Source organism: Canis lupus, chromosome 13 (assembly GCF_011100685.1).
Source record: "Canis lupus familiaris isolate Mischka breed German Shepherd chromosome 13, alternate assembly UU_Cfam_GSD_1.0, whole genome shotgun sequence".
NCBI classification, from domain to species: Eukaryota; Metazoa; Chordata; class Mammalia; order Carnivora; family Canidae; genus Canis; species Canis lupus.
The window spans coordinates 2,073,135-2,086,577 of NC_049234.1; the positions used below are offsets into that span (position 1 = coordinate 2,073,135).

Genomic DNA, 13,443 nt, shown 5'->3' on the forward strand with positions numbered 1-13,443 from the left:
TATTTTTTAAAAAAAGTTTTAGAAGATAATCTAGAGAAGGATAAAAAGCTTACAGACCTTGATAATTCCCAAATAGAATAATCCATCTCAGAATAACCAAAATTTGGCTGTATCTGGTTTCTCAACACTTCTTTAGCAGGTAGAATAATATCATTACTAAAAATTAGCAAGTCTACCAAACAAATAGAATTTCCACTTTTACAAGTGCATGGAAGTATGGTGACTAATACAACAAAGAACCCACTTGATGGAGCAGCTTAAGATTTCAGGAGGAGCAGGCTTTTCAGTAGTGAAAACATAATAAATAACAGTAGCAGGCAGGAAGAATAGGCCAGGGAGAGGAGGAAAAGTAGAGACTCACAGGTTAAGGATGAACAAGCAAAAAAAAAAAAAAAAAAAAAAACCAAAAAAATAAATTAAAAAAAAAATTTTACAAAAGGATGAACAAGCAAAAGAGCCTACTGTGTAGTCTCAAAAAATGGTACTGGCAAATTAGAGATACAATTTCATGATGGCACTGAGTCAGATCCAGGCTAGGTAGCAGCTGAAGCCCTTGTTCTCATGTAAAAAGTACAAAGCTCTGTCAGCTGATTTACAAAGCATACTTATTAATGCGAGAGTCTAGGTGGTAGAAGTAACAACAAACATCCAGCAGCAATACTCTCTGACATCCTGAATAAGAGTACAAGGTAATAAATAGACAAAGCTAATCCCTGCATCATCTGGGGAGAGGTTCTCTGGAATGCGGTTATCCCAGCTAAAAGAGACACTTAGGTGGTCAACAGATACAGAAGTGATTAGCAGTTTCCTAGGCTTGAAGACTTCTCTTTACAAAAAGATCATAAGATCCTGGGGCATCTGGGTGGCTCAGTTGGTTAAGCATCTGCCTTTGGCTTAGTTCATGGTCTCAGGGTCCTGGCCCTGTGTCTAGCTTCCAGAAAGTGTGCTTCTACCTCTCCCTCTGCTCACACCCCTGCTCATGTTCTCTTTCTAAAATAAATAAAATCTTTGGGGGAAAAAAAGATCATAAGATCCTAGGAATAAAAAAATTAAAAGATTAAGTCAGCTACAGTCATAATTCTATTCTCTTTCCTTCTCCCTCCTCAAAAGAGGCCACTCTCTGTTTCCCTTTGCAGAGAATCCTCTGTTCTTCCTCCTCTATTTTGCTTCAGGGTGGTCTTGAGATATTCTTTTCTTCACCTCTCAGTCTTTGTCTTACATGGTGAGTAGTACAGAAGCACAGGTGATGACATGGATCCTATACTACATAGTCAACATCCTTTCCTGCCCTCTAGAAGGTCACCAGCCTGAGTATGTCCAACAGCTGATTTCTGCAGAAAGCTCAGAGAACAGCTCTGGCCAATGCCTCTGCTCCCCATCACTTCAATGATTAATGACAAGTCCTTTCTTCAGGGTTCTCTTAAATCACTCACAACCAAACCAAAAAGGCATAAATTACAAAAAATATGGGATGTCCTTTATTGGAAGAACAAATAATTGCCAGCAAAGAGAAAGTAAAGCAAACCAAATAAAATAGATAAAACTGGAAACCCACAAATCAGATTATAAAACAATATTCTACTGACATTTAAATGAAGTAATCTCATGGCAACAATTTAACTGTTGCCTTTTTGCCTGTACTCCCAGATTTCTCTTGTTTGGGGCAGAACACAACTTTTTCATTTCTTTGTGTACTTAGACCTGCACATTGAACCATTATTTATTACTTACTTGGGCTTGTTTGCATACTTTAAAAGGGTGAAGTGTTTCTTGGTAGAAAAGCTGATGATAAGCCTGTAGGTCAAACCAAAAGTACACACTGTTCTTCCACAACTGTAAATAGAAAAAATACAAATCATTATCACCCAGTTATTAAAGCTTTACAAAGCTCTAATTACAAATATAAATAATTGTTTAGCTCCTTGGTGTTACCATAAATCAGGTTTAATTTAAGATGTCTTATTTTTGATTACAAATTAGCAACATACAAAAATATTAATTTGCTATTGTCACTAAAATATTATATTTTTGCATGGATGCCTCTTACATAATTGGCCATTAAAATAAGGCACATGCTAGTTAACAATTAAAGAGTAATCACATATTTTGGTATGAAATCAAAATCTTGAGGTATTTTGATAAATATGGGCAAATGTATATCATACTAAAACCAAACACTACCTTAATAATTGAGCCAGTAAAATACTTTATATTTGAGCAAAATAAAACAAAACAAAACTGGCAATGAATCTTCCACTATCCATTGCAATTTCTAATTGTTAGAGTTATTAAAAATGAAAATTAGAGAATAGAAATCAACTCTGAATTTTATATTATATTGAAACAAAATTACAGAAGAATAAATTATTGTTAATAATCCAAGTCAAGGGGCACTTGGGCTGTTCAATCAGTTAAGATTGCAGCTCAGGTCATGATCTCAGGGTCCTGGGATCAACCCCTGTATCTGGCACCATGCTCAGCAGGGAGTCTGCTTCACCTCTCCTTCTGCCCCTCCCCCCACTTGTGTGCTCTTTCTCTCACTCTCTGTAAATCTTTTTTTAAAATAATGCAAGTTAATCCTTTCCTTTTCTTTGTAATTCTAGTAGGATAGTGAACCAAGAGAATTATGATCAAGATGTTTACATTTTCACTAAATATTTAGCATATTTCTTTCCAGAGAAAATGGGAAGTTTAACATCAAATGTAATTATTTGAGCACTGAATTACTTCAACTTCTCCTACTTTAAAATGAGGTAAAGGCATAAAATTAGATTTAAAATCATTATTGTCTACCTTGTTTCCTGAATGCTCACAGAATTTAGTAAAGAAGAATCCAGCTCTATTTTCTACATACAAAGATTGCAACAAATTTTCCATGTCAAATCCTCCCAAGGCACCATCTGTCATGGTTTTAACCTAGATAACAAAACAGAAGTCCATGACCCACCCAGAAACATGGTGATTTTTTATGACACTGTACAACAGGGTTTCCTAAATTCCGCCAGGCTGTCATTTTCCCTCTGGACTTACTTAATTTTTGTACCATATAAGTAATTAATGCAGTATGTTTGCATCTGACTGTCATTTAAGAGTCATTTATGGAGCCAACTACAGCAGCAGACTTTATTCTATTATAAACCAAACCGATTTCAAACTTAATGTTAGAGCGACTTTTCAACCTCTGTTATTTTCATGTTTCAGGCACAGCAATACCATTTTAGGATTCTTCCAAATCTCTATTGGTGGCCTCATCCCTACATATTTACAGTTATTTTAGCCTTGAGGTGATGCTATAATGGCTACAAGAAAGTTATAAAAAGAACCATCTTCAAGGTCTCTCAGTGCTGCTCATTAACTGTCCTCAGGGGATTCCTCCCTGGACAGTCTCACCCTGTACAGGTCATGGCCTTCAGAATGTAAATGGTAATGTAAGTTCACATATAACACTCTTATTTGGAGGCCAACAATGCTGGCAACCCTAATACCATTCTTGAAACACAGAGAGCTGGCTATGTCCCCAAACCTAAGAATGACTATTTTTTTTATTTTTTATTTTTTTTAAGAGTGACTTTAGAATATGAAAAGGCATGTACTGTTCATAGGAACTCTGGTATTTGCTGCATGGAACTCAGAATTCTTTGTAATCTTCAGATAACTGTGGCATGAACAATTTAAGGCATTGTTATAGTATCTCTCTGCCTCTCTCTTTATCCCTCTACTAAACATATTCTCAAGTGAGAATATAATGTTATGATGTTTAACTGTTGGCCTTCTAAAAACCAAAAATACCATTATTTTGGTAGGCAAGAAAAAAAACCTAGTTGGAAGAAAAGGAGAATTGTTTGCTTAGAATAAAATAAAAAGTTATACAAAATTCTAATTGTTCAGACAATATGGGAACTACAAAAGTTTCTACCTAAAGTATAATCCCTAGGGAATATAAAATTGTCATGTAGCTGATGTAGCAAATCCACATGATTAAGGGAGCCATACACTGGAAATATTCTGCTTTATAAAAATCTTAAGTTTCCAAAACATAACATCAAATACTATTTTTTATCAAATGTTAACAATTTAATAAAACTAAAAGACAGTCTTATTTTGTATCTTAGGTGTTATCACATCAAAACCAGAAGACAGCTGTTTTTAAAAGTAGTAATCAATGGAGTATATAGCAACATGGTCCTATAAAAAGAAACAGGAAAATTTTTATATAAAAATCTTTTTGGAAGGAAAAAATAAAATGTGTTGTTTAGTAAAGAAAAATTACTATGGTAGATCAATAAAAATTCCCTAAAATCAGGGGACATCAGTCAAATGAAGAATCAGATAAATCAGTTCTCAAAATACTTACCGAAGGTTCTTCTGTGTAAGTGTATCTTCTATCCAGCTGGGGCTTCAGACATTCAGAAATGTCAGTAAAAGATGTTAAGCGAATAACTTTGTTGCTTTCTGACCTGTGCCTCAACCTAAATTATAAGGATAAGAACTCATTGATTAACATATATTGAGCACCTTTGGTACATGCGACACCAAATCTTAGGTGTGCATCTGAGCACTATGAGAGAATAAGGGGGGAAAAGTACAAGTCTCAGGTCCAGCCATTAAGAAGTGGTTAAGAGGGGAACCTGGGTGGCTCAGTGGTTGAGTGTCTGCCTTCGACTCAGGTTGTGATCCTGGGGTCCCGGAATCAGGGAGCCTGCTTCTCCCTCTGCCTATATCTCTGCTTCTCTCTGTGTGTCCCTCATGAATAAAATAAGATTTTCCCTGAAAAATGGGTAGGAGATGTATTGTGTGTGTGCGTGTACGTGTGTGTGTTTAGAGGGGTTCTTTAGAGGGGAGAATAGTGAGCAATATGTGAAAGTAAGTAGGGAAAGCCTTGTTTAAAAGGCAGTAAGTTAATTAATTTGTTTAGGGTAAGAGGACACTACCACTTAAGTAAACACTACATAACACATACTAAACACTGTGCTAAATACAATTCACATTATCATATTTAACCCTCACAACAGGTGTGATTCTTAAGGATTTATATGTGGCAGTGTGGGGTGAGATCATGAAAGACTGTGGAGCTAGACCAATGACTGTAGGTATTATCTTTTTATATTTTCTTATCTAGCTCTCTCTCCCTCACTGCAATTATTCTAAACCTTATTTTCCAGCTCCATAAAACATACCCATCCACTTCACCAAGATAGCTGCACTCCAATCCACCAGCAGATTGCTTTGCATGTTCTTCTCAGACAAAAAGGTAGGTACAACATGCTTCCATTTCCTCTCCCTTGATGTAGCAGACTGACTGGCTAACTCAACACTTATTGCCAGTGACATGCCTCCATAAGTAGCACCGCTGAGATACTGAAAAAGCTAAATACTAAGTTTCTAAGACCAAGTTCCAGAAACAGTCATGTGACACAGTTATGACTACTGAGATACAAAACAAAGACTGCTGGGGAGCTTCTAAGAAGCTTGCTTTCCTGACAAAAGGAAAGGATTCATGAAAACTGCCCTTTCTTCTTTATGATTTGAAAGCCTGATGTCAGGAGCTGTAACACCAATGATTATTAAAGAATGGCCAAGAACATTACAAAAATTCAAGCCCTAACACTTCCAATCCAAGGAATCAATACTGGCAGTTGCCTACCCTCAGATTCCTTGTTCTGTGAGAAAAAATAAATTTGTCTAAGCCATTGTTAGCCAACTTTTCTGTTATTCACGACTGAAAACTCTTAAATTACAAATATATTCACCTATACCTATCTTTATTTCCTTCCATCCTGTTTCAGGAAAAAGTTTCCTATCTTCTGTCCAAGGTTAATCTCATGGACTTTGTCCTTGAATCTTTCCTTCTGTTCTCCTTTGAAAACATAGACCTTCTTCTTTCTCGTGGATCTTTAACTTCTCCCTTTCCACTAGATACTTACTACTCTAGGCATATAAAGAGGCTCAAATCTCCACTGCCTTAAAAATATTGCTTCCTACTACAGAAAATCATCGAATCACAAAAGGAGGGAAAAAAAAGTAACAAAGGGATTACAAGATAGCCAGAAAACAATTAATAAAATGACAATAAGTCCATACCTATCAATAATTATTTTTAATGTAAATGGACTTAACTCTCCAATTAAGACACAGAGTTGGGCAGCCCCGGTGGCTTAGCGGTTTAGCGCCACCTTCAGCCTGGGGCGTAATCCTGGAGACCAGGGTCCCATGTCAGGCTCCCTGCATGAAGCCTGCTTCTCCCTCTGCCTATGTCTCTGCCTCTCTCTCTCTCTCTCTCTCTCTCTCACGAATAAATAAAATCTTAAAAAAAGACACAGAGTGGCTTGAATGCTCTCATACATGCTAAAAGGAGTATATTGTTACAACTCTTATGAAATACAATTTGGGGGATCCCTGGGTGGCGCAGTGGTTTGGCGCCTGCCTTTGGCCCAGGGCGCGATCCTGGAGACCCGGGATCGAATCCCACGTCGGGCTCTCGGTGCATGGAGCCTGCTTCTCCCTCTGCCTATGTCTCTGCCTCTCTCTCTCTCTGTGACTATCATAAATAAATAAAAATTAAAAAAAAAAAAAGAAATACAATTTGGTAATATCTAAAAAAAAAACCTTTAAATCACATTAACTTTGATTTCGAAACTCTACTTTTAGAAATTTATCCTGCAGATACGTATATACATGAAATACAGCAAATGTACAAGAACATCCATTGTAACATTGTTTTTAGTAATGAAAAATATTGGAAATAATGTCCATGTCCCTCAATAGAGTACAAATACAACATTTGACATAAAATGAAAGATAATCAGACATAAGGAGAGATAAGATTACAAGAACAAGAAACAATGGAAAAAAGATAGATTATAGTCTATTACTGTAGTAATGGATAGTATTTACTGCTATGAAATACCTTCTCCAAAAAAAAAAAAAAAAAAGAAATACCTTCTCCAATAAATTCAGTAAAAACAAAGGTATAGAATAAGTGGATAGCATGCTGCCATTTTTGAACTATGCATATACTTCCAATATTGAAAATAAATAATGTAATTTTAATAAATGACACAAAAGAACTCTCTAGATGTTTTCCACTGAATAGAAAACAATCTCCAGATTTCTTAATGTGATATAAAAAAATTTCACTATCTGAACCTCATTGCATTAGCTTGTATCTTGCCTTTTGCTGTAATACTCTATACTCTAGCCACAACATAAACATAAAAACAATGCATAGTTCTCAAAATTAAACTTTTCTCTCAATTCATACTTATATGTCTTTTTACTTGTTTTATCACTTGAAAAATCAAGATAATGCCTCCTTCATGGGGAGGCAGTAAGAACTGATATAATGCAAGCAAAGTATCTACAACAAAGCTCACTAACTGCTATTTTTGGAAATGGCAGACAGAGTGATTTAGACCAACTCTCCCTTTGAAGACAAACTAGATAAACTGAAAGAAATACAAAAATTAGTCTGCTAGAAGAAATCAGAGCGCTAACAATGTAGTTAAGAATTTTGGGGCAACAGAAATAAACCCACAATTACATGGTCAATTATCTTTGACAAAAGAGGCAAGAATATGCAATAGGAAAAAGACATTCTCTTCAATAAATGGTGTTGGGAAAACTGGACTGCTACATGCAAAAGAATGAAACTGGACCACTTTTTTACATCATACAAGCTGAAGTGACTTCCAGGAAATTTAAAGAGACATTGCCCTTTTCTTCCCCAATTTTCATTTCTCTCTTTTTTCCTCCTTTGAGAAGCCAGACATGAAAGACTAAGACACTCAAAAGCAAAATACATATGCAGAGAAAAGTTAGAATGTGACTATGTATGTCCAGGAAAAGGCACATACTAGAGAAGACCTGAGAAGACTCTAAATTTGACCTCAGGCTGATGCTTGGCACAATCTACAATAATAAAAACATCAAAAATCAATTTAAAATGGTGAATTTCATGTTATGTGAATTTTATCTCAAAGGAAAAAAAGAATTAAAGTGAAGTAATAAACTAGTAAACAAAAAAATTATTCCCCAGCAAATCCTACACCAAAGTTAACACCAAAGTGTGGTTTTTTTAGGTTGAAGGAAAATAATCCCATTTGAAATAAAGAACAATGAGAAGAGTACATATGTGGGCAAATCTAAATGAATAAGGTAATATGTATGCTATGTTAAATAACGAAAAAATTCTTGAGTCTTACAAATTCACAAGTTTGAGAAATACTGAACTACTGATCAGTGCCCTAGTAAGAATTGGAGTGCAGTCTTCTCAGAAGTCTTCTGACTGTACAGCTCATCAGAGGCTGGAGGTTAGAGGCATCATCTATTTCAGATTACTAATCTCAGGAGTTCTGCTCTTAATTCAGAGTATGCATGACTCTAATACCTATCACTGAAATATAAGAAACTCATACAAAAAAATCAGCATATTTAGTTTTCAATTTCTATTTTCTATTTAATTTTTCAATTCTTCAAAAACCTTACCCCTGCAGAATAACACTTGGCACATAAAAGGTGCACCTACCCTTTCTCAATTGCATCATCCTTCGAAGAAATTAGATACAAAGACTTGCTCTTCCAAGGTTTTTGACCTGCTGTTTTTACTCTAGGTGGTTTCTTGGGAGATTTAGGACATTGTAATAAGTTGGATTCTTCTTTCTAAAAAAGTGGTAAAATAATTTTTAAAAAGTGAAAAATGAGCAATTTAAAGGGGAACAAAAGGCCAGAGAATAAAGCATAGAAAGCTCTGCCCATCTACCTTAAATTTGTTTTGATCACTAGAAGATTTCTTCTCTCAGTCTACCACCTCCCAATGCTTCCCAGTAGAATAAAAATGTCCTGCTTCCCAAACTCCCACTCTTATACAACCAGATGGCTGATATCCCTACAACTCTTTAGAGTGTAAGAGAAGAAAGGCAAAGGCTTGTATATCCTTACTCACAGCATTGTGTAAGAAGACTCTTTCCTAGAGGGAGAACTTCACAAAAACTTTTCTTTATTCTATAATCAGATAGGTTTAAGTAAATTTGGGGGATGGAACTAGGGGATAGGCAATGGGGAACTGGGGTGGCAGGGCAGAGAACAGAAGCAAGGATATCACTGGGCCATAATAAAAACCTGTATCTTAACAAATATATATTCTTCTATTTTTGGACATTTTATTTTTGTGGCTATTATTTCCATTATTAAATGTTATTTATGGTAAAAGTTAACTATTTGGTAAAAGCTACATGCACAAATCAAAAAAACACAAACAGTTAAATGTCCAAATATAGGAGAAAGAAACAATGATCTGAGAATGGTATGTACATAAATGTAACATTATATAACACTTAAAAGTAAGGATTATGAAGTTATGATATACATGGGAAAATGTGATGACGATGTTAAAAGAAATAATAGAATACAAAAGTATAAGTGCATTAAAATGAAAAATTCACAAGACTAAGAGAAAATAATACTAGTTGTCTACAAGTAGGCGAGAACAGAAGTGATTTGTATTGTTTCCAAATTTACAGGTTAGTTATTTCCATAATTTGAAAGCAAATGTCAATTTTTCTTATATGTCAACTTCTACTGGAATGTAATATATGTTGCCAGAGAGCAAGGAATATAATTGTGATGTTTTATTATCCAGAATAAATAATAAAATCTTACATACACTCTAGGTGCCAAACAACTACTAATATTTCTTTTAAGAATTCCATAAACAAAATTAATTACTTAAGTATGGTGTATGCATAACTTCCTAAGTATCAGGGCTCACATCTGTTTTATTCATTCAGAACACAGCATCACATTAAGCCATACTCAGTTAAATGAGTGGTACCGCAGGGGGGCTGAGCTTATTAAAAGTATCATACAAAGTAGTCAAATTCATAAAAACAGAATGTAGAATAGTGGTCACCAGGGCCAGTGAGAGGAGCTGTTTAATGGGTACATGGTTTTAAACCTCCAAGATAAACTTCGTGAGATATGTTTCACAATAATGCAAATATACTTATTACTGAAGTGTACAATTGAAAATGGTTAAGATGGTAGATTTTATGTTTTTTTTTTTTTTTTTTTTTTTTTTTTACCACAATGAAGCAAGTATTCTTAAAAAAAAATTAAGTGTATTGTACAGAGAAAAGCCTAAGTTAAAATTTTAGGCCTTTCTGGCTTGGATGAAAACTAGAAGAGTATCCAGAAAATCACTAATGGAGAAAAAAACTAACAAAAGGACCCTATAGATTGGGGGTTAGGGAGGTAGATAAAGGTTCTATATTGTGACTGTGATGGCAGTTACACAATGAACATGTCTGTCAAAATTCATAAGACTGTACACTAGTAAAGGTAAACTTTACTGTATACAAATCACATCTTAACTTTTTAAGTAGGCTCCACAACCAATGTGAGCCCAACCTGGTGCTTGGACTCACAACCCTAGGATGAAGACCTAAGCTGAGATCAATCTTTCCATACTCGTCCAGCACTGCTCTCCTTCAAGTTCCTTTTCAGGAACCACACCACTTACTCTATCTTGCCACTTACCTCTCAAATGTTGTACATCTCAAATGTGATTTGTACAGATATTTACATATTATCAGAATACGTGCTCTCTACACTACACCTGTAAGATGCATATTAACTAGTCACATGGGCGAATGGTGGAAGATTAGATTTATCCGTGAAGTCACACACAAAAAAAGCCACGCAGGCAAAGGAGGTCAGGAAAGGATAAAAAATGGATAAGAAACCATTAGCGCACAAAAGTGACACTAATTCAAAGTGTGGTCCTCAAACCAGCAGCAAGAGCATCATCGCCTGGGAGGAAGCTTGTTGGAAATGTAAACCCATGGGCCCCACACTAGATCTCCTGACTTTAGATATCCAAGTGAAGCCCAGGAATCTATTTTAACAAGCTCTTTGGGTGACTCTTATGTGTGTATGCTGAAGTTTCAGAACCAACAGGCAGTGCTTTGAATACCAGTCACCAAGGAATCCTATTAAAATGTAGGTTCCAAAATGTGACAAGATCAGGAGAGTGACCCGATCAAATATTTTTAAAGGCTCACTTTGGCTGCTTAGTGGAGAGCAAACCATAGGTTTTCTTAATTTCCCATTGTTGCAGCATGCACATTAACAACAATCCCCCCCCCCAAAAAAAAGCTTATGATAAAACTTAAGTATTGGTGCACAAAACCCAAGCATGGATATTTTACCATAAACTTCATAAAGAAATCAAAGTATAAATGTCTACCCTACCTGCATATCAGATATCTGTGGAATGCAAGATTTAGGTCTTAATGGCAAGAGGGTTGCCATTTGTGGAAAAGGGTCAACGTCCTTCCTTGGTTTCTCTTGACGGAGATGCCAGAATTTCAGTTCAGCGCTAGCATGTTTAGCTGAGGATGAATGAGTAACACAGAATCTTGGTGCCCTAGTCAAAGGAAAAACAAATTCAATATTAGGCTGGACAATAAGCCTCAAAAATCAAAAGCCTGCAAAATCTAGAATGCCAGTGCTTACCATTATGTCTTACCAAATATTTTTTCTAAAAATTCCCACTTTTTTCTGCTGCCTAACCTTTTAAAAAAAAAGTTTTTCTATGACTTATCAACTACCTGGAATTACATTCACTCACATAAGAGGCAATATACATTAGGAAAAAAATAATAAATTTACATTCAAATTATGATCTGCTTGATAATAAATCTATATATCTGTTGATGAAGGGATTTTAAAAAATAACTTACAGTTTCTAATAATAAGAACATAAAATGCACCTGTGTTCATTTTAAAGCAGTTTGGTATTTATCTAAATAAATACTAAAAAATATACCAAATAAAAAGTGGTAGATGAAATTCACATTTTAAAATGTATAAACATTTTTAATTATGTTTAATTAACTACTAAAGTAGGTTATTATTCATATGCTTTATTTTCAAGCCTTAAATTTGTTGAAGATAAGAATTAGTTTTACAACAATTTATATAAATGACAGACCAACACTATGTCCAGAAACCCAGGAAAAAGAATGTTTGGCACAATGTCAAGGCCACGCTTAATTGGACTGGATATCCTTGTTTAGTCTGTGGTCTAACTCTATTGGTTACAGAGTTAACCCCAGCTGTCAGGCCTGATGCTAATTGCTGCTTGGACGGGTTTCTCCCCACCACTACCCAATGCCACAGCCTACAGACAAATTCTCACTCCATATTTCAGGTCCTGGTAAAAGAAATTACCTCCCTTTAAAATAGGAAGAAAGTAGATATTCCCCTAATGGGAACACAGGTTGGGAGTGAAAGAAAATCCAAAGTTCATAATTAGTTTAGATTCAGAAAGAACACTGTATAGAGATCTGGGTGGTCATCCTAACTATATTTCAGAACCTTTACTTGCAGACTTGGAAATATCAAAAATGATCTCTTATTCTCATGGCAACCAGTAAGTAGGAATCTATAAGATCCTTATCTAATAAAGCATACATGTGCTGACCAGAAAATCTAGGTGTCTCAATTTTCTGATTTCCATCGTTATACTATACTCATATGGACCCCATAAGTCTCTACTGTCCCTACCATTTTAAACTTACATTAGTTTCATTCATAGCATTAATTTTTCATTAGCCACTATGTAAATTCATCAAATATTGTGGAAAAAATCTCACAATCTTAAACTGGTGTATTATTTTTCATGCTTCCATCATATAAGTTCTTATGTACACTGCAAATATCTTAATTCTCAAACTCTAGAGAGTGGGAGAAGATACCTGCCACATAATACTATCAAAGGAACTGTGTCAGTATGATGTGTGTATGTGTGTGTATATGTATATGTTTGTATGTACTTATGTGTATATAGACCCCAATAGAAAAATAGGCAAATGAGATAAATAAGCAATTCATGAAAACTGAAATCCAAATGACCAAATGATCAATCAACCATTGAAAAGATTATCAGCCTCACTAGTACTCATGGAAATGCTGATTATAATCACAGGACACCAATGACACACTAAATACATGGGCAAAAATTTAGAAGTCTGACAATATTAAGTGCTACCATGGATTTACAGCGATGGGTACTCTCATATTCTGTTGAGAGTGCATAAATGGGTACACCTGCTGTAGAAAAGTGGCTGTGTGTACAAGAATATACACAACAGCACTGCCTTTAATTGTAAAAGGTAGGAAATAAGCCAAATGTCAAAAAAATAGTAATTATGGTAATCATGCAGTGAAATACCAATATACATCAACGAAAATCAGTAGAACTATTAAACACAGTTATAGACCATTCTTATAGGTAATGCTGATAGAAGATACAAAAGAATGCATACAACATGACACCATTTATATAAAGTTGTAGAACAGGCAGACAAAAGTATATGTTTAGGGATTTATTTGCATACATGGTTGGTAAAACTATAAAGAAAAGAGGATTATAATCATAAAAGT

The 13,443-nt window shown here is 35.1% G+C and overlaps 1 protein-coding gene across 17 annotated transcripts in view; it reads right to left on the reverse strand.

The window, feature by feature from the left end:
- Positions 1–13,443, reverse strand: part of RGS22 (regulator of G protein signaling 22) — a 132,125-nt gene that overhangs the window by 65,072 nt on the left and 53,610 nt on the right. For all 17 annotated transcript variants that reach the window (XM_038555190.1, XM_038555192.1, XM_038555188.1 and 14 more), the window contains 5 exons: positions 11,248–11,422; positions 8,525–8,658; positions 4,355–4,469; positions 2,794–2,916; positions 1,732–1,833 (listed from right to left, as the gene is read on the reverse strand). In XM_038555190.1, the coding sequence (XP_038411118.1) occupies positions 1,732–1,833; positions 2,794–2,916; positions 4,355–4,469; positions 8,525–8,658; positions 11,248–11,422 (649 nt within the window). The remainder of the gene's footprint in view (positions 1–1,731; positions 1,834–2,793; positions 2,917–4,354; positions 4,470–8,524; positions 8,659–11,247; positions 11,423–13,443) is intronic.